General features: G+C 40.1%; 1 protein-coding gene across 3 annotated transcripts in view; it reads right to left on the bottom strand.

Annotated features, from left to right (window-relative positions):
• FAM53A (family with sequence similarity 53 member A) overlaps window positions 1–22,829 on the bottom strand; it is a 126,176-nt gene that overhangs the window by 43,349 nt on the left and 59,998 nt on the right. For 2 of the 3 annotated variants that reach the window (XM_082257519.1, XM_082257518.1), the window contains exons 2-4: window positions 20,794–21,021; window positions 6,030–6,084; window positions 2,845–3,650 (exon numbers count right to left, since the gene is read on the bottom strand). In XM_082257519.1, the coding sequence (XP_082113645.1) occupies window positions 2,845–3,650; window positions 6,030–6,084; window positions 20,794–20,910 (978 nt within the window). In that variant the 5' untranslated portion in view covers window positions 20,911–21,021. Of the gene's footprint in view, window positions 1–2,844; window positions 3,651–6,029; window positions 6,085–20,793; window positions 21,022–22,829 lie in introns of those variants that run through there. The other variant, XM_082257520.1, reaches the window with a different exon arrangement.

Raw genomic sequence — 22,829 nt, 5'->3', positions numbered from 1 at the left:
CCCTAATATACATTCATACTTACACATACAAGGGCCTATTTAGATTAACATACCTTCTTTTTTATAGTGTGGAAGAAAATTGGAGTGCTTGGAGGAAAATCACACAGGCACAGGGAGAACATGCAAACTCCAGCCAGGCAGTGTTAATTTCGTCGACTAAAACCGACTAAAAAGTTTTTGTCGACTAAATTAACACAATTTTAGTCGACTAAAATACGACTAAAACTAAAACAATTCAGATGACTAAAATACGACTAAAACTAAAATGGCATTTTAGTCAAAAGACTATAACTAAAACTAAATTGAAATTTGCTGCCAAAATTAACACTGGTGCATGCTCAAAGCTTAATACCATAAATAATAACATATTAGATTTTTCACTCCAGGACCAGCAGTAGTATATAATGAGTTTGGAAATTGTAGAGAAATGCTTAAATAACGCATTACAAATTACAATTGAACTACACCCATTAGATTATAGATGACTAAAATGAGTTTTAGTAGACTAAAATGGGACTAAAACTAAAATGCCATTTTAGTCCTAAGACTAAGACTAAAACTAAATTGAAATTTGCTGTCAAAATTAACACTGCAGCCAGGTAGTGTCATGGCTGAGATTTGAACCAAACACCCTAGTGCTTCTAAAGGCCCGTACACACGTACCGATCGTCGGCATACAAACGTCGGCGGACGAAAGATCTGCCGATTGTACGCGTGTTAGTATGGTGCCTCCGACAGATGTCTGCGCACAATCCGCGGACAAAAGTCTTTCTTGCAAACATGAAAATTTTTGTCTGCGGACACCAGAACGGACGATTGTTCGCCTGTCAGTACACAATTCGGCCGACAGACCGCAGATTTGCAAGACTGGGCATGCTCAGAAAATAGAAAACACAGGGAAAGTTAACCATTACATGACATCACTTCTGCAGTCGGCGGACAAAATTCTTGTGCTGTCCTTGTGCTGTCTTTGCACTTTTCAGCAGACACCGACATCCCGGGGAGAAAAGAGGAACATTTGTAAGCCGACCATCGGTACGTGTGTACGGGGCTTTAGGCAGAAGTGCTAACCACTTAGCCACTATGCTGCCCAATAGTGCTGAAATACCTTACCTGGGGAAAATGCTGCTCTTCTGCATCCTTCCAGAGCAGTACACTCCTGAAGATGCTTGATCATATGATCTCAGCAGATGAGGGAAAACTGGCCAATCTAAATGGTGATCCCTCCATTTAACAGCCATAAAAGGTGAAATGCCTTACTTTTGAGGGCACCGAAGGGGGTTAGAACTGCATTTTACCAGGAAAGGCAAGTAGGCCTACGGTTACTCTACTTGCCTATCCCAACAATAATATTAGTGTTAAAATCAATGCACATGCCTACTTGGAAGTGCAGTGTAGTAAAACCATACTGATGTAATGTAAGCCTCATTGTGCTGTATAAGTGAGATTTTGAAACATAATGGATATTAAATGAACGCTAGTTCCTAAAAGCATGCCCAGTGCTACAGAAAACAAAAATCTCACAGAGATCAAGTAACTAGCAAAAATACTTTGTTCTCTTGATCCAGATCAGAAATGGTACAGAAGAAAAGAAAATAGACCATAGCTCAACTTCCATTTCAAACTCCTTTCCTTCTGTCTCGTTTTAAAGTCTGATCTGATTTTGGTTGTCTTTCACAAAATGTTGGCCTTTGCTAAGACACTTTAATGCATCTCATGTACTGAAACAATGGTTCATTTTTTTTAGCCACTCCTGGATAATATTTCTGGACAAAGTCGTCTTCTGTGTCCGTACATACCTCGCTATCATTTCCTGAGTTCTGACTCCTAAGTGTTATGAATGGCAAAATTTCCCATCTTCCCACCACTCCTTAACTTGAGATAAATTGGAAGAAAGGAAAGAGAAAACACTCAAAAGCAAAGCACAATGCATTCATATCTTCCACCGTACGTCATTTCCAGGCAGGACGTACATACTGCTCGATATGATAACACGGGAAATATTTTGATTTACACATCAATAATAATTACCAGTTCACTAACCAAGCGAAATTCTGAAGCCCTTCTGGTGAAAACGCTGTATGTGACTACTTTCACTGTTTGTTGAGAGTATGACCAGGCAAATTTTTTTTCTTAGTTTTAAATAGAAAAGTGAAGGATTAGTATACCCCTATCACGTTTTCACTGCTATCCGGTGCAGTGAGATTTACCCTCAACTTCCCGCACTGCTGATAATATTTTACCAAATAGGAAGCGACGAACGCAATAAAAATGCTTTTCTTTAGTACAGTAGGGAACACTTGGAACCCGTGTCAGAATTTTTACTCCTGTTGCATATCATCCTATGTGATAAAACCACTGTCCGCAAAACCGGAAGTGAGGGCAAATCTCTCTAACAAAGCCATGGATAGCGGTAAAAAAACCTAACCGGAAAAAAATAATGTCTCTTGGCTTGAGACTTTAAATGAGAATTCCTGACCCAATAATATTTCACATATTACTTATTTAAATTACGAGCACCAAAGGAACCCATGCTGAAAGCAAATTTTCAGTTCCCAGAAGGTGCACAATATACCTGCAGTCAGTAATAATTCACAATACAGGGAGTTGCCTAAATGTAATTTAGTAAAAACTTGGCACAAAGAGGCTTCTTGGAAATCAAATAGCTATTACTATAGAATTTCATAACATTTTATAATGATATTTGTATAAAAATAAGGCTTTGCCTTTAGTTCTATTTTTCACATTCTTCAAAAAGAAAAATGCATGAATGGGAGACATTCCTTCTGATACCAATACGTGTACAATGACGGATACACAGGTCTTACATGCAGAAAGACTTACCCGGGTCATTTTAAAGAAATCTATAGATGGCCTGCTCCACCGGACGTCCTCGTCACGTCTGCGCTTTAGCCGGGCTTTCCTCTCATTTAACACACATGGCTGGGAACGGCACCGCAGTAAGCCCTGGCGCCGCCTCAACTCTGGGGTAGATGTTGGTGTGCTGTTGGCTGAAGGCAAAATATCTCCTGGTTCTGTGATGTGCTCCTGAGACAGAGAAAGGCGCCTCCTTGGACTAAAGTCGCAAGGGCCACCAGAGTTCCAACGTATGCTGGAGGTTGTGCTTCCTTCGCTACCATCCACAAAGCCGCTGCTGGCAGAAGAGGGCCTTGGGACAGGAGACGTGTTGCAGGCAGGCACTGTGAACATGTTGTTGTTAAGAGATGGGGCATTCTGTGGCAGGCTGACACTTGTGCTTCTCTGCAAGGTGGCGCTGCCATGACTGTTACAGCGCTGTAAAGTGGCGCTGCCACCGCTGTTGCATCGCCTCTTTGAAACGGGAGTCCAAACCTTGGAATTGCCTGGTTTCCAGGGTGAGCGACAGCGAGACAGTTCATCTGGCTCAGACAGTGACCTGCAGTGTCTTTTCGTCGGTGGTGCCAGTGGCTGTCCAAAGCTGTCATTGAGATTGAGTTCCTTTATCCACCCTGATAATAAGGACTGATTGGAGGACTCGTTCTGCCATGGCAGAGTAAAGTTGGCTGGAGTGCCGGTGCTGAAGGGACACATAGAAAATGGAAAGATCGAGTTCTTATTTAGTTCTGTCCTTATTGGACAAGCCCGGTCAATCATTTTCCAGGGACTGTCCTCTACAAGAGAAAAATGGAAAAAAAGAAGAAAAAAAAAAAAGAAAAAAAAAAAGATTAGAACAGCAGCAACATTCTAAAATACGCATTTTTCTTTAAATATACATAAAGCACACAATACCAAGCACCTAGGTGATGGCAGAGTCATATCAGAAGAGGCTGGGTTTATTTTTAGTGCTGAAAAACTGCCATGTAGACGGATAACTCAACTCGCTTCAATTTAAATAGCACAGACGTTTTACAAAGGAGAATTCTCAGAAGCATCTCAGAAGCATGTAAATAACACTCTGCCCTCAGCTGTGCGTGCTATTAGCGCCTTTTTTTTTTTTTTTCACAATATAATTCAATTACTTAACTGATAACGTATTCTGGTATTATGATAGCTGGACCAATATTAGGTTTTCACTTCCAGGTTGTATTTATTGACCTAGTACATAGTAGCTGACAAGATAGGCGTTGTATTATTCAGAGCTTCCTTATGTGCATTAAAGTCATTAAAATTTTAAAGGGATCCTAGCTTTGGTTTTACAGTTTTGTTTTATGTGTGTCTAAAGCAATAAAGACGTTTGTGCCATCAGATAGATGTTTGGATGAAGCTTTAAGTCTTTCCTAGCTTCATTAAAGGCATGGGGTCTCCAGTTGCTGGACTCAATTCAGCATCAAGTGCATGTGTAGTCAAAAGAGATTAAAACCCCTTCCAAGTTTTTTTTTTTTTTTCTCCTTTTTCTGCGGTCTGTTTAACATTGGGGAAACCACAATTCATGTCCTAGATGCAAAACAAAATGCTGGCGGAAATTTCTCAATATGAGGAAATTCCCCTCTTTGTCTACAGAACTGTGCCCTTATCTCTGGTTCTGTGGATAAAATCTCTCCTCTCACTTTCCTTCTCGAGAACAAAAGTCACCCAAAAAAAGAGAAGGGTGAATCTCCCCAATGGGGACACATACAGCAATAAAAATAATAAAATGTCTAACCCTTGGCCACTGTATCCCAAAATTGAAGAAAAAGGGTTCTGCGTAGAGATACAAGGTAAAGACAATCAGTCATGATTGGCCTTATGCAAAAATCTGTAAATTCAGTCTTTCATCTTAATAAATGTGGAAACTTACCCATAAAATACACACCCCCTTTTTAATCCTAATTTACACTGTTTAAGGATGAGTCTAGGTCCCAAGAGAACACCTTAAGGCTGCCTTGCCAACCAAGTTCGGAGTACGTTGATGGTGTAGGTTATCAGCAAAAGTTTAGGCAGTTGATAGGGCAGCTACTGACTCTCAGCCCTAAAAATCATCCTCTGAAAAACTAAAACATAACTTAATAAGGGGGAAAATGTAACAGTGTAAGACTAAATGTTCAAGATGTCTTGTAGACCAAATAGCCCATGTCTTTTTAATGACCAAATATAAAAACATCGGAGGCGAGTATGGAATCAATCACAGAAAAATGAGGCCTTTAAATATAAACCAAAAAAGCCTGAGGGCTTGAGGACACCTTAGAAGAAGCAGCATTATCCCGGCATTACTACCTAGCGAGTCACTAACCTAGAATAAAACATTGCAAACTTGTCTGCATACTTTTTCCAGGTGAATGATTCACATGTTAAAATTGAGGAAAGAAAATTGGTTACAAGTAAGCTCAGTCAAAAAATGGAAACGTAATTTAAAACTGTACTGAAATTGTATTTTTTGTGATCAAACATTTTTTCAAAATTTGTTTTAAAAAGCTGGACAGACATCACCTTGTCCTTGAAAACCAAATTCCTATTCTCAGATTTGCAAACAGCTGTTCAGATTAACTTTGGCCCACACAAACCATACCTGATTTGGTTTTAATTTAAGCAAATCCAGCAATGAACGTGGCAAACGTAATGCAAGATTCAGACCTACAGCTGCGTTAGCATGAGCAAAAAACAAAAAAACTTCCATCTTAAAGGACTTCCTTTTCAAACAAATGAAATAAATTGTGAATGCAACACTTAAGAGGAAGTTCTAAAACAAGGATTCTGATGCTGAATAAAGTCCAGCTCTATTTGAGGAAAGGAGGGAGTCCAGCTTTTTGTGTTGGTTATAATCTGGCCCATTTAAAGGTTTTAAATATCAGAAGGATGGGATGAAATATGTCCCTATCCATCCAACCAGCGGCTGGCCAGCAGAGCAGGCCGCATTTAATATGCAAAGCTCCTTAGAGGCATACAATCGCTGTGAGCCACTGATTCGTACCCATTGTTCCACAAACCGTTTAAGCCAGCAGGCTCTCAACCCATATTTTCAAGCTCTGCATTTAATTAGCACCAGAAAAGGGTTCTAGTTTTTTTTTTTCCTCAGTTGAACACCTTGCTTTTCATATAAAGAAAAAATCTGCTAAGGTTTCACAAAAACTTACCATTGATTTCGTAAGGGAACAAGGTGCCACCATTGTTCAGCTTCTCAGAAGAGCGCTGAAATTAACCAAAGGAAAGAAGTTTCAACACCATACAACAGAACATGGTGTGAAAAATACACAAATCATACACTTTGCGAGCAGGACTAAAAAAAAAAAAAATAAAGCAAACAAAAATTATATGACAATCAGATGAACATGGTACTGGCCAATGCAGAGGCGGTACATGCGGGTGAAAAATTCACTGCAGGGGTAGGCCAGATCTCGGTATTGTTTAAACGAAAAACAGAACTTCGCCATCTGTTCCGTTTTCAATACGTGAGAAATTGTAACAGCTGTAATGTGTTAAGTAGTATTGCTAAACAGCCATGATATCAAACATTACAGGATCATGTCTTTACTGGAAAGTGACTTGCAAAAGAAAAAATTGTTCTATAGCAAATACAAATCTGTTTGAAACACAATAGAGTCTAGTGGATTGTGTTTCTAATTTTAGATTCAATTAGAAATAGAATGTAGACACAATGGTAAATACCTGCAATAAAGAAACACATATAGGTCTAAATATTTGTATGATTAAAGGAACCTTCGATTCAGATAAAATACAGATTCAATAAAAATTCAAGCTTTGGCTGATTCATCCAGGTTATTTCATAAGATGTAGTATCAAGCATGATTATAGCACAACATAATGAACAGTGTTGGGGGTAACGAGTTACAAAGTAACTGATTACAGTAACTACATTACTTTTTTTGGTAACGAAGTAACGTAACTAGTTACAAAACTAATATTGGTAACTACACTACTTTACTAGGCTATAGGAGGTAACTACACTACTTTACTAGACTATAGGAACGCGCTTTCCTGCGTTACCCAAGCCGTGTGATACAATCGTTATTTCGAAGAATAGAGAGGGATGAAGTTTATGACTTTTTGTTGCACTTTGTTTTATTCTGTTTTTTCAGGTTTTGTTCTCATGTTTCCCAAAGCCTGTGTTTATACAATAAACTCTATACAGAAAGAGTGTCATGTATCTTCTTCTACACGGTCAATTAAGAAAGAGGGAAGTAAAGTAATATGTAATGAAGTTACTTTTCAAATGCAGTAACTAGTAAAGTAATCTCGTTACAATTTACAGAAGTAACTAGTTAAATTTTTTGAGTAACTACCCCAACACTGATAATGAACCATATCACTTATTTAGAAGAGCTGATGATGTGTACGACACCTCGAAATTCTGATAAAGTAGCAAAAAAACAAGTCCATAAAAAATTCTGTAGCTGTTAAAATTCCCAGCATGGAAGTGCACCAATGCCAAGACTATGGACAATCAAGGGTTTTACATTTTCTTAACAAGCAGTACATTTGAAATTAAGCCCTCAATACCCTCTCAAGCTGCTTGTTCTGTCTAGTAACTCATTCTCAATGATCACACCCATGACTCTATAAAGTTGGTTTCAGTTGTCTGGAAAAGCTTCATCACCTGAGTGTTTGCAACAGAAGGGTGGCAGGCTGTCAAGATTCTGGTGCATGAGGGGATGGAAACTAGCTGACATTTCAGTCTCGGTTTTACATTTTGAAGGTTGATTTCTCCACAATGTCTATAGCTGCAGATCAGTGAATTATTGTTTTATAGTTCTTTTATTGCTTGATTAGAAAATGCAATTTAACTTGCACACTTCTGAACAGCATATCATTTTTACACTGCTCCCTACAATGGAATTTTACCAACCACATAAGGCCATTCCAGCCACACCAGAATGGGTCATCCTATTCTCCTACCCTTTGGTGACAGACATTGTCATCTATGTAAAAAAAAAAAACTACACATTAGGCACATGGTCTCTACTGAAGATGCTATAGTGGCTCTACCTGAACTTTTTCTGTAGCTGAGCCCACATGATCAATGTCGGCGGGCATCAGAAGAAAGAAGGCAATTGGGAATTTCAGCAAACCACATCCGTAGTCCGAAAAACTCACTAATACAAGGGATGATTAGAACGCAAGGATTGGGTCCACTTTAGAGGAGTTCTAGAAATGTTTAAATATCCCTTGGTAGTAATTGGATATATAGTGGATATTGAAGGGTAATTTATATTATTGCCCTTATTGGGGTAATTTAAGTTTCTTTTGGACTTATGGCCCTTTGATTGTATGCATGCTGACATTAACGATGCTGTTATGTTTGTATTGTTTTTTTGTTGTATTGTTATTCTAAAAATCATAATAAAGAAATATTGAACTAAATATAACGAAAGGCATCAAAAAGTATTTACAGGGTTCTTCAGCACACAGATCAAACTAATCACATTAAACCTAACTCCAGACAGAAGTCCTCTAGGTTTTGTATGATTGTATATCTTAGCTTGTGGTTCCAGAAGAATCAGACAGCTGCATTCCAGGGCAACCCTGTAAGTCACTGAATATCACCACCGCCCACCAAACAAAACAAGTGTACTTCTTTAAAGATTTAAATATGCTGCCAGCCAAAACTTTAGGTTTGCTTAGAATGGGGAAAGGGTGTGATCTACAGTAGGATCTACAGTAAGGTTATTCATGTCCTATCTCTACATAAGATTCCGCCTCACTTCCTGTCCCAGTATCAATGGCCAACAAAATTATAGAGGGAGACATTTTTGCAAGGGTACAAAAAACAAGAACGTATCTGTTCCATATTTGCTTTTCCAGGTTTTGTGTTCCTTTGTAGGTGGATGCAGTGCAGCTGATCTGTCAAGGTCCCTGTGCAAAATATTGAAGCATTTATAGAGACATTTATTTGCCCCAACTTTATCCCTTTATAGAGAAGGGCCCGTCTTCCATACTAAATAATTGAAAGCCTTCGCACTGATTTCTTTGAAATCTGATTCCCTAGAGAGAAGAAATATCTGATTCTTTGACTCTTGTTCAGCAGGATTGCCATATTTTGGGTTTCAGCTGTCCCTACCCAGCCCATATAAAGGCTGGTCAGCACACAACACTGAAATTTCTCGTTTGAGACTGTGTCTAACTTCAGAACCCTCTCTGTCACTTCCAAACGGTATTCATAGAAACATAGAATGTGTCGGCAGATAAGAACCATTTGGCCCATCTAGTCTGCCCAATATATCTGAATCCTATGAATAGTCCCTGGCCCTATCTTGTATGAAGGATAGCCTTATGCCTATCCCATGCATGCTTAAACTCCTTCACTGTATTTGCAGCTACCACTTCTGCAGGAAGGTTATTCCATGCATCCACTACTCTCTCAGTAAAGTAATACTTCCTCATATTACTTTTAAACCTTTGCCCCTCTAATTTAAAACTGTGTCCTCTTGTGGTAGGTTTTTCTTCTTTTAAATATGCTCTCCTCCTTTACCGAGTTGATTCCCTTTATGTATTTTTTCCCTGATGTTCGGTTGAAGCATTCTGATCATTTGTTTTTAACATTATGCGGGCAGGCTAATTGTTTGAAATCACTACAGCAGAATATGTAAGTGTGTCATTATACGCCTTTCTAGTAATGTTTTTGATAATTTTGTATCATGCCATCATTGTAAAATGATTTCTTATTTAACTAATTATCTGCAGATCACTATCCAAGGGCACCCCTGAGGAAGGAGTAATCACTGACACTCCGAAACGTGTCGGGTCTTCACCCTGGGGCCATGTGGTCACTATTCGTCTGTTAATGTGATCTATTATGCAAAGCTTGCCATTTTTTAACTTTTTGTAATAAGTTTTCAATAAATGCTATTTGTAAAATTTAATTTGTGTATATGTAATAATTGAGTGCCTATAAAATCCCACCAATAGGGGAATATTCCTTCTTGTTAAGGTCCCTGTGCAAGCCACTTTTTAATTTACCGTGCTTGTATTTGGGATACAGTCACACTGTATTCGTATATCTTTGTATTTACAATTTCATGGCTTTTTGTAATTGTTACACAAATGTCACTTTATATAATGCCAGACAAAATAAAATAGTTAAACATATCTGTACCAAGAATAGTGTACACCAGTTTAAATTCTTCCCCATTCTAAAATCAAAAGTTTTGACTAAGTCCACCCTAAATGTGACATTTCAGTTTCACTTAGCCAACACGTTGAGCAACGTGCCAAGACATCTACATTGTTAGTTTAGTTTTAGGGTGAGCACCTGGGTGATTGAGTCACCCTACGTCTTTTAGGTCTCAGAATCTGGCTTATTATCTGCACATTATCTGGCTTATCGGTTTGTTTTCAATCCCCTCCTAGTAGGCCACAGCCACACGCTAATGAAAATTCAGTTGTGTCCAGTATGTATTACAGAGCCAAACAATTAAAACAGACACCCCCTTTAATTTGGGACAAATTACTAGGGAATAAAATAGGTGAGTAATCTGTCCCAAACTAAGAGCGGTGCCACTCTTTGGATTCATACTTTACAGATCAGACACAGCACAACTTTTGTGCACCAGGTAAAAGCCTAGTAGGTGAGGTGATGATGACTACAAACTATGGGAGGAATCTTGCCAGAATCAAAGTCATAACATGCTAATGGTGGCTCAGGCCCACAGCTGCTCACCCCAAAACTAAACAATTTGTGCAAGCTTGCCTTCGAACATGTACGGTTATGTCACAATAATAAGTCGTGTGTTATGAAGCATACAGCATAGGCAGTAATTGTGAAATTGCATCTAAAAAAAGACCAGTTCATAGTTGTCACTGCATGGAACAAAATAAAGCCATAAAACATGGCTGATTAACAAGCTTCCTCCTCCAAATGCCTTGTGGACTGTGATTTATTTTTCACTAGGCCAAAAAAGATACTATTGTTCAGACACTTCCTTTACAATCATGGCTTATTTTGTGTGGAAGGTAAACATCCTTAAATGCTCTTGTCTATCTGAACTCCACAAGAAGAAACCAAGGAGAGGCAGACAGATTAACCCTAGATTACCCAAGACTGCTGTAGGGTCAATACATTTAACTATTTGCAGCATTCAGTATTTGAAAATGCAGTGTCTATATATGACCTGATTGGCCAAAATGATGCCCTCCATCTGTTTGAGGACCTGAACTATGGGGGCTGTGCCCAAATAAAGGCACACAAAAAAAGGACACCAGCATTGCCTGTAGGCTTCCTGCAGCTCATATTTCCTCCAATACCAATTCACTGTACCTTGAACCTGCATGGTGTCTCCCAGGACAGGTCCCCCCCCCCCCCCCCCCCCCCGATGACTGGTGATCTGAAGATTGGAGGGGGAATAGTCAAGATGCAGCAGAAGAAAATCCACAGAATAAATAAAATAGGAGCAGGGAAATCCTTGATTATGCAACTCTCCTCAGGTTCATCTTGTTCTCCAAATCCGACTCTACAATGCATGACACTAGTGGTCACAGGCACAATAATCTAGATCAGGGGTCTTCAAACTATGGTCCTCCAGCTGTTCAGGAACTACAATTCCCATCATGCCTAGTCATGTCAGGGCATGTCAGAGTTATACAATGCCTCATGGGAAGTGTAGTTCCACAACAGCTGGAGGGCCATAGTTTGAGGATCCCTGATTCTAGATGATCCCATACTATAAACCTACAGCTATGAGGCTACAGAGCATGAATGCAAAACACAGTGAATACTTTTTCAGGAGAAATTCAAAGCAAACATTTTTTTTCAGGGTACTTCACCACAATTAATATTCGATGTTCCCTATAAGATAGCAAATCTTTACCTGAGTGCCAAGCTATAAACAGCAGCTGCACCTTGCCTTACCTGAGTGAACAATGCACTGCTGATATCTTACTATGCATGTGACACTTTTCATAGTACATGTAGAGGTCAACTCCTAAACAAATGTGGTCTTTTTGGCTCAGAATATCTGTTCATAGGTTGGACCAGAGGGGTCTTCAAACTATGGCCCTCCAGTTGTTCAGGGACTACAATTCCCATCATACCTAGTCATGTCTGTGAATGTCAGAGTTTTACAATGCCTCATGGGACGTATAGTTCCCCAACAGCTGGAGGGCCGTAGTTTGAGGATCCCTGGGTTGGACTGAGATGCATGCCATTTTTCAGGGGCTGCAAACAAATTCGTATACCTGCACAACTGGTATGGTCATTGAGAAACCAAACACCGGTGTCAGTATTCTCCATTGGATTGTCCATAAAAGACTAAATAGATAGGTAAAAAATCATAGTGCTGGTTATAGCCTTGCTGGAGGGGCAACTAATGATGGAAGACATCCAATGCCAATGGAATCTTTGATATAAGCAGCAGCAAGTGCACAACTGAACTTTATTGTACAATGCAGAATGTACTTTTTAAATCTTACAAAAGGATGCAAGAATGTTCATTGATCTAAGAGACATGTGTGAGAGACACTGGTGTCTGGGTACCAATGAAGGCCCCTTGACCCCATAGGGAAAGGAAGCCTTGACTGATGCGGGCATGGCTAGGAACTGGTCGTGGATACACCCAATATGTAAAGCAGCGAGAACCAACTAGCTACCTAGATGTATGTTGGGGGGCCATTAAAATTCTTCACTGAGATTACCAGATGTGCCTTGAGGAACTACAACTGAGAAGAGTTTCTGGCCCACCCTCCCTGTAGTTGGTGTTTGTCACAGCTTTCTCATTGGTTTTTGACCTTAGCGTTAAGTTACCTTAATAGGCTATGCCCTTGATTGGAAGTTGGGTCAGTCTAATGTCTGTCCAGCAGTTATGGTAAAGGACAGGCTCTTTAGACTTGGTCAAGTTAATGTTCATATGTACTCACAGTATATCTGTGACTGGCACTGGTCAAGTGTTTACGTTGGAAATTGCATGGAAATTTTAAATAAAGCTGTGGTCTTGCCCTTTCCAACTTAAATCGGTCTATGTGCTGTTTTTAAGGGGCAAGATTACAGAATAGCGGTGCTGGGTTCTTAAGCCTATGCTCCTCAGCTGTCTGCAATAAGCAGACATGGTCTTACGCTGTGCTGATCTGAATACTGCATATTCAGTTTATAGGCCACAATAGACCACCAAAGAAGCAGCTTGCTGGGGGAAATATTCAAACTTAGGCATTACTCAACCCACTTTAACAAGAGCAATGGATTCCTATCTGCATCAAGCAGCAATAGGTATGCACCCTAACCAAGGATTATTGATATTTTACAAATATAACATGAAATAAGCCTGTACATTTTTATGGAATTAATTGTTTAAAGACTTTTTGCATTTGTAAAATATAACAGGCATGAGGAACATCAAGAAATGTAGCCCCTTTAAGATATAAATGTAGTCACCTTGATTTGAAGTGGGTTGTTTCAGAAGCCTAGTCTGTGTGTATATAAATAATTGGATTTGCTTAAAAAACTCCAACTCTTTCACTTTGGCGTGCATGCTCTCTTTCTTTTGGAGAAATGAGCAGTGTTTGTATATGGTAGATTCCACATACAGTGACCCAGTTCTGAAGCAAGTCAGAGCTTATAGCATGCAAAGCACCATATAGCTAGAGGCAAAGGGTTTTAATTATACAAGCACTGAAAGCACAACACAACAGTTTCTCCCTGTGTGCTCAGAAAGGATCTCCCCACCACACCCATCATATCACCATCCTGCAGGCTTGGTCAGTAAACCTTCAAGGACAGATCACATGAAGGATGCAGTTAACCGTTTCATCACTGGATGCTCCATAAACTACAATTTTACAGAGATTAAACCTCATCGTGTGGGACATTTCTCAGGGTTTGTTACAAAATAGGTACTTACAGAATAATCCTTCTAAACTTAAACAAGCACATAGACTACATGTAAAGGAGAGGTATATGCATATTTCTTTGAACCAAATGCATAAAAAAATGCTGCCTTTTAGTAATAGCGAGTATGCCTTCCAGAGATAAACCAGAAAACTGAGTACCAAAGAAGCAAAAATCCCCTAGAGGGTGGGACTTTGAATGGCAATGACCAGGACTTGAATAGTTTGAGTATCAATATTTATTACATGAATATACAAATTTCAAAGTCATACAATATTGTATGACTTTGAAATTTGTATATTCATGTAATAAATATTGATACTCAAACTATTCAAGTCCTGGTCATTGCCATTCAAAGTCCCACCCTCTAGGGGATTTTTGCTTCTTTGGTTCTATAATAGGGATGTTGGCAATTCCACTGAATTCAAATATCTTTTTTCAGAAAACTGAGTAGATAGCTGGCACCAAAACAACGAGTTAAGGCCCATACACACGATAAGAAAATCTGAAGGGAAATTTCGTCCGAAGAAAAGATCTGCCGATTTTCGGATTGTTAGTATGGTGCTTTCGACAGCCGACTCCGACTTTTCGGCCGAAAAAAAAGTGCAGGCTATAAAATTTTTATCGTCCATCAACACAACGTCCGATTTTCGTCTCATTAGTACAGTTTGACAGAAAAAAATCTTAAGAGCAAGACTAGGCATGCTCAGAGACGAAAGAACACATACAAAAAAATCCAACACATGACATCACTTCTGAAGTAGAATTCTGTCGTACGGGAAAATTCGTATGAAAATAACCTCTTCACTTTCCACATCAGACTAGCATGCCACTAAAAACGGACAACAGATCGTTCGATAATCTGATCGTGTGTACGGGGCCTTAGAGACCATGTGGAATTACTCTGTGGAGAAGCCCTGGGAAATCCTTAAACCTCCAAGGAATATCAGGAATGGACCATGGGCAATAAAAGCATACTCTAAGGCCACATTTACACCGAAGCATGAAGGTTTACAGGCCATTTTGGAACACATTTTTTGTGTGTTTTTGGGCAATTCTTCAGGCGTATTCAGGCTTGAGCATTGTTTTGGCCAAGGGAAAGTGAGTTACTGAAAGGAGGAGATAGTTAAAGTTAAAAAAACTACTCATTTTCAGGCGCTCCCATTGAGGGTTATGGGGCCAAAAACACGAATTAGGCTTCAAAATTAGGCCATACCTTTTTGCGCTTCAGGCATTGAGCTAAAATTGGCTCATATGGGACCAGGCATAATTGAAGCATGGGACTTTGGTTGTTAAACATTTTGGAGCCTTGAGCTTAAAGTTACAAAATGAAAGCTACTTGGAGGTAAATTTGAGCATTTTTAGCCCCTTGGACATTAATGGTAAATACTTTAACAGATCCCCCACACACAGTACACTAAGCACCCCTGTCCCCATACACATCTGTCAGTGTCCCCATAAAACATCTGTGCCAGTGCACAAAACATGTCAGTCCCCCATCACATTTGTACCAGTGCACAAAACATCTGCAATAGTGTACCATTGTGACATCAACATCTGTCAGTGTCCGCTGGTGGCCGATGAACATCTGTCAGTGTACCAGTGTCACACCAATAAATAAAACATTCAAAGTGCCCCCATGTTCGCGTGTAAAGGTGAACGTACACGTTGGTACCGTACGCATACGTTAACAGCAATAGCACCACACGTGAGGTATTGCCGTGAACGTCAGAGTTTGGCACCATTTCACAAGCATGTGCAAGTTTAAAGCATGATATGTTTGGTATCTATGTACCCAGCATTACTCCATATTTTGAATTTTAGCGAAAATGTGGGTATTATATTGTCTTTGTGCGTATTGAAATGTTTTAAAATGTATTTATGCATGTGTGTAAAATTGCGTTAAAAACTGCTGCTCAAATACCATGCGACATAAAAATTTGCAAAGCCCACCATTTTATTCTCCAGGGCCTCTGCTACAAAAATATATGTTTGGGGGTTTTAAGTCATTTTCTAGCAAAAATACAGTTGTAAACAAAAAGGGTCAGAAGAAGGCCTGGTCTTAACGTGAATTATGGCTGAAGGTGCTATTTGGATGTTGGGCTTATCTACGTGGCCAGGCTGTGAAAAAGTCTCACACGTGTGGTATCGCCATACTAAGGAGGAGCAGCAGAATGTGTTTTTGGGGTGTAGTTGCAAGTATGGGAATGCCGTGTGTGAGAAATAACTTGATATGACATTTCTGTGAAAAAAAGAATTTCTTAATTTTCCAAAGAATAGTGGGAAAAAAATTACAACTTCAAAAAACTCACCATGCCTCTTACTATATAACCTGGACTGTACTTTCCAAAAGGGGTATATTGGGGGGTATTTGTACTGTCTTGACATGTTAGGGCCTCAAGAAATGAGATCAGTACATCAGTGATTGGTACCATGGCTTCTAGACTAACTTTCACACAGACCAAATAGTACTGTATACCCTGATTTGGGTTATTTTTAGAAATGTAGCAGTATAAATTTTGGTTAAAATTTTTGAAGAGAAAAAACTTATTTGCAAACTTCTATAATAGAAACAAAGAAAACCCTTTTTTTTCTAAATTTTTGGTCTTTTTTTTTTATATGTAGCGCAAACAATAAAACCCCCAGTGGTGGATAAATACCAAACGAAAGCTCTATTTTCGATGTAAAAAAAAATGATAAAAATTAAAATTGGATAGTGTTGCATGACCGTGTAATTGTCATTCAAATTGTAAGAGCGCTGAAAGCGGACAATTGGCCTGGGAAGGAAGGAGGGTCAAAGTGCCCAGTATTGAGGTGGTTAATCAAGTGTTTTTCAGCCTTAACTAGTCTCTTCCTACGAATTTCCATTGGCTAAAACAAAAACACCTAAAAGTTTGTATAGGGATTTAAACACTTAAAAACATGCTTATAAACTGCTTGTACACACAAGCAAAAACACAAACTAAAATGCCTGAAATTCTCTCTGCTCAGGTGTGAATTTGGCCTAAGAGACAGCAGTAGAAGTATCTCATCGTAGACTGGGAATGGATTAGAGCAGGGGTCTTCAAACTTTGGCCCTCCGGTTGTTTAGTAACTACAATTCCCATAATGCCTAGTCAGGACTGAGTTTTACAATGCCTCATGGGATGTGTAGTTCTGCAACAGCTGGAGGTCCGTAGTTTGATGCCTGGATTAGAGGCTCTCATATATTACCGCTGTTCCTCATTAGGGACATTACCCTTCACTTTCTGTGTACTCATGACCTAGGTGTCAAGTTCATTTGAAAGATAGGATCATCTTTTTGGGCAAACTTTTACTCTCATTTGTGTACGTCACCCACCACCCAACCCTCAAGGTGCTAGGTACAATAGGCAATTAACAAAGTTTAAATTAAATGTGACTCAGGGTAAGAACATAACTCATTTCAGCACATCTTACTGTACTTTGAAACCAACACTGTGTAACCTGCAACCACTTGCCAGTCAGGGCACTGCTTTCAATACTAAATCTCAAAACTTATGCAACCTCGGACAAAGCTACCTAGGCGTATCCTGTGATTTTACTGCAATTCATGTTTAATAAGAATCCATTTGCATCAGCCTGAATAGAGATCGCACAGGTGGTTTTATTCCCAGTTATACAGCTGCTACCTCAGGCTAATGAAGTCATGGCAATCCCTAATGTAACACTGAACCAGTGGGAACAAGCTTTCCTATATAGGTGATCATTAAGTTAATCCTTTGTTTTCGGGCATCTCGTTACTGAGGCACGAAGAACATCAACCTTAAAGGGAACCTGCGAAGACAAATGGAATGGTGACAGCTTTCTTTGTGGTGGTGCAAGGTCTGGGGGTGTCATCTGAATGCTGGCTTGTCTAGTGACTCACTGACAAGCACTCAGGAAAGAGATGCTCCCCTCACTGCAAAGGGTTAACGTTTATCCTTTCTGGAGGATGATGAATCAGGTGACATACCTTATTCCTGCAGACTTCCCATTCTTGGTTTATCCCCTGGCCACAGCTCTCTGATGTCATCTCATACAATGCAGGACGAGCATTCCTGTATTGTACATTAGGATGCAGAGGGCTCACCACTTGGTCTAGTGAAGAACAGTGGAGGAAAGCGCCAACGAAATGGAAAAAGTATATCACCTTACTCATCACCCCCTGTGCAAAAGGAGCAGTTAGTGTTTGCCGTGGGGGAATAGAACCACTGTAAATGTAATTTATTTTTTCCCTGCAGACTATAACCCCCCCCCCCCCTCCCCTAGTGTCTGACTGGACAGTGAAAGGAGAAGCAGCAGATTATGAAAATCTGTCTGCATGTCCCAACTAACCCAACTTGCTGCTTCCCTTCTCTAGGCTCTGCAGTACAGGAGTGTGAAAGAAGCCAATCCCAGCTTATTCTCAATACTTGCACTGCTTGCATTTAAAAAAAAATACCTAATGATCAATGAATACAGAATAATTTTTTTAATTCTTTTATATCGGTGTGGAGTTCAACTTTGAGCCGATCACATCCATATTTATATATGGTAGATATATGTATATATACAGATAAGCACTATTCAGTAAAGCCTTATATGTTCATTGACACTACACCGCACTCTACAATTCTACAGGCTGCAAACAGCTGATAGGAAGAGCTATTTGCATTGCTGTCAATCTCTGCTCTTTATCTACTTTATTATAGCGTCTTGATGACTATTTTTATGTCTTAAAAGCACAATAAAACCCAGCATGGCATTGCTATGCTCTGATATGGACTATAAAGATACCAGAATACTTTGAACCCTACTCTTGGCATTAAAAGATTGTATTATGACAAAAGCCTTAAAGTTCTTTATGGTTTTCTGTTGGTTCTTTCCAATTCCAAGATTCAGAGGTCAGTTAGACACCCGTAGGCAAAAGCAGTTAATACATATATAAAAGCACTGGTCTCCATACTGTGGCTAGCCTTAATCTGGCCCTTGGGGCACACTTCCCCCCACTGACACCCACAGTGGGGCACTATTCCTCCCACTGATACCAACGATGGGGAACTATTCCCCTCACCTTCTGACAATGATGAGGGCCCTTCCCCCCCCCCACTGACACCAATAATGGGGGCGCTATTTCCTTCCACCGATACCATTGATGGGGGCACTATTCCCCCCACTGAAACCAATCATGGGGGAACTATTCCCCCCACAGACACCAATGATGGGGCACAATTCCTCCCACTGACCCCAACCATGAGGCATGAATCCTCCCCACTGGCACTGATGGGCATTATTCCTCCCATTGAAACCAATGATGGGGCACAATTCCTCCCACTGACCGCAACCATGAGGCATGAATCCTCCCCACTGGCACTGATGGGCATTATTCCTCCCATTGAAACCAATGATGGGGCACTATTCCTCCCACTGACATCAATGATAGGGCACTATTCCTTCTACTAATACTAGTGATGGGGCACTATTTCTCCCACTGGCACCAATGATAAGGCACTATTTTTCCCAATGACACACTATTCCACCCCACTGACACCAATGATGGGCACTATTCCAAATATCATCAATGATGGGGCACTATTCCTTCTACTGACCACAGGTGTTTTGTAAACTACCATGCCTCAGGTATTGTTTACCTTCATCGATGCTGGGCTCAGTGCATATTCTACCCCTATTGGCCACAAGTCTGAAGGACAGTAAACTGGCCCTTTGTTTAGAAAGATTGGGGACCTTTGTATAAACGGTATAAAATGAGCATTATTTTAAAAGCAAGGTAGAGCTACAGCTCAGTCACTAAACCCCTGAAACAGTCACATACAACTTATGTATGGAAATACGAAGCTCACCCATTGCTCCAATTGAAAAATCTGCACTATTTTTTTAGATTGTAAGCTCTAACGAGCAGGGCCCTCTGATTCCTTTTGTTCCAAATTGTAGTGTAACTAATGTCTGCCCTCATTTTGTTAAGCGCTGCGCAAACTGTTGGCGCTATATAAATCCTGTATAATAATATTTACACACGCTATACTGAGATTCGAGTCCCAGGGGCCATTTTTATCATTTTGATTATTTTAAAAAAAGGACTCTACATCATCACATCATTAGAAAAAATTAAGAAAATTATACCCGATTTCTACATAACTGCAATGCATCTGTATGTCCCAACACATGCCTGATTTATCATGTGTAAATTGTGTTATGGAGCAGCCCCTATTATAGTGGGGTAAAAAAAACTAAGCCATTTTACCCCCAATTTTCTGTATGGGTACAAGACATGTCTTACAGTCCAATGGTGGAAGTAAAGATCAACAGGATCACATAGAACGACAAGCAGATTAGAAGCGCTTACATTTTTTGGCATTTAGTGAATGGTCAGGCGGAAATGGACAGAGCCAAGCTGCTTACCTATTAAAGCATAGGAATTTCTCTTATATGTTTCAGCTATTATAATAATCTTAGCAGGCAATAAAGAATATACCCTGGAGTCACTTTTGCACAAGACAAATCTACTTTAAGGGCAGGAGCATATTTCAGCATGCCTGCGTCACTTTGGTTTCTGGCTCTGTCCTGTGCAGTAACATTGGAGCTGTGCTGAATTTGCAAAGCAGGGTCCACAGAACCTCAAGGCAAGGGCATCCGAAATAAAGATGAGCATCTTGGAAAAAACATGTCCTGTTCACTTGTATCTGATGTCCATGATCTTCTGATTGCTCGCTGTTGAGATACAAAGTTCTAAAAGCAGACACTGACAAACAAGACCAGTTTTACTTAAATGACTGGGCTCCGCACAGTACAGAACAAACCGTGGGAATCCCAGAACTTAAAAACGAATTTCTCTAAGTATTTGCCCAGGATAGTTACACTGTGTTCCTTCACACAAGCACAATGTGAAGATAAACCACAATTTTTTTTATTAGAAAGCCTCTAATGTCCCAGTTAATAAGACAATTAAGTCCGACCTGCATGCACTTGAAATCAAAATAATTGGCAATCTGTATAATTTGTGTATATTAACACATTGCACAACTTGTCTAATCCAGACCTGAAAGATGCCCAATTACACTACCACGTACCAGATTAATGTTGTATGTTTTGCATGAGCGATCATCCAGGCTTTGGTTCTGTAGCTTCTCTGTAATTAGTGTCACCATGTTAGTCCTCAAGTTCCCGCTCCTCAGCCCCACGATCATCGATCCTCTGGTCTTAATACTGTCTGATCATTTCAGTTTTTGTTGAAGTTGAACATCTTCTATGAAGCGAGCAGCCTAGTTCATTTCAGTGCTGTAGTTCATGGTTCTCATCTAAAATAAAGCAGGCCATGTTACATTATGTTGCCTGGGTACGTCACTCATATCAAATTTAAAGCATTCACTAAAAAAACGCTTTCGGTCATGCTACATAGCTAAAAGCAATGATAGAGACAGACACATCAAAGACTTGTGACCTATAAAACACAGCAGTAGTGTAATCCCCTATATGCATTCAAGGGATTTTCCAGTCTACAAATACACCTCGTGTTAAGAGAAAAACACATGGCCAGTGGGATACAAGACATAGGTCCATTTCTGCCATACCTCTAAACAATACACATTCATATAAATTCTGTGAAAGGCACAAATGCTTCCAAGTCTGCAGTTGCCACTATCACTTAACTGCCTACATTTGAATTGTAATCCCAGCCATCTTATTCTGCACTACAGTCCACATCTGAAGAAATATGGTGACTCAGTGGTTAGGACTTCATCCCTAATGAAGTCTGACCAGGATTTAGGACTTCATCTCTAATGAAGTCTGACCAGGAGTTTATATGTCTGCTTTCTTTTTAAAACTTTTCCTAGTGTCCAAGATCTTTTTTCACACCACGTAAAGAAAAATGCCCCGTTAGGTAAATTGGCTTCTATCAACATTAGCTTCTTAAAATATAAATAATAATTAGGCATATAATGATACTTGGTGAAAAAAGAGTGAATATATTGCGCTCAAACACTTAAAACACAACCAAAAAAGTGCTTGTGTGCATAAACATATAAATAAATAAATATAAATGCTAGTAAATGTATAAATAAATAAATATGATGTGAAAAAGTCCTTAGTGAAATAAATCAACAGTCCTTAAAGTGCCCAGTGCAATACGGATCTCTCAGCAATGACTGAATATCACTCTAGCTTCAAGTGAGGGACCTCCACCATAGGGACTTTCTCCACCCAGTGCTCAGGGTAAATACTTCTTACCGAAGCTGGTGGACCCCTTAATTACAGGGGGTCTAAAACAGCATATATGGTCCACAAATGCCTCCAAGCTGTAATTAAGGGGTCCACCAGCTACTGACGGAAAATCGGCCGTTGTGTTGACGGCCAACAAAAATGTTATAGCCTGCACACCAGATTTTTTTCGGCCAAAAAGTCGGAGTCGGTTGTCGAAAGCATCATACTAACAAGCTGAAAATCGGCCGATCGGACGTTGGCCGAAAATTCACGGCCAACTATCGATGCGTGTGTACGAGGCATAAGCTTCTCACCTTCTCTTCTCCAATAGCTGCATATCACATGACCCCCTTGCGAGGGGGAGCGATGATCAGGCAGCCTATCAGTTTCTCCCCTCTCCATTGACTTGAGCTTCCTGCCCCCTTTTGACCCTCCCCTAAATGGAAGGTGAGCTGGGGACAGCAGCTTCTCCGATTGGCTGGCCAGGGAGATGGAAAGGACACCACATGGAGGAGCAAACAGTGAGCCTCAGCTCTGCCTGATGGCTGTGAGTGAGCTGGCTGAGTCCTGCAGGAAGGGCAGCCCGAAGTGGGGCCCGGGAGCTTGCCGAACATTTCCTCCCAAGTGAGAGGAGACACCCCACAGTGGCCCCAAGGACGGACACTGACAAGAATGTAGAACTTTGACCACATAGTCCCAGCAAAAAGGGTTCCCTGCCTGATGTGTCCTGGAATTTTAGGACACGCAGAAACTAAAACCAAGTCTTCATGAGCAACAATGAAGCAGTAGTTTCTAAAGCTTGACAAGCACATCTTTCTCTAACCCAAAATGGCTCAACACACAGTTTTCCATTTTCACTATGCTCAAACCTAAATGTAGCATGCAACATTTGAGCCACATTTAA

Source organism: Pelophylax lessonae (genome assembly GCF_965119305.1).
Source record: "Pelophylax lessonae genome assembly, chromosome: 1".
NCBI classification, from domain to species: domain Eukaryota; kingdom Metazoa; phylum Chordata; class Amphibia; order Anura; family Ranidae; genus Pelophylax; species Pelophylax lessonae.
This window is presented reverse-complemented; position numbering and strand designations above follow the sequence as displayed.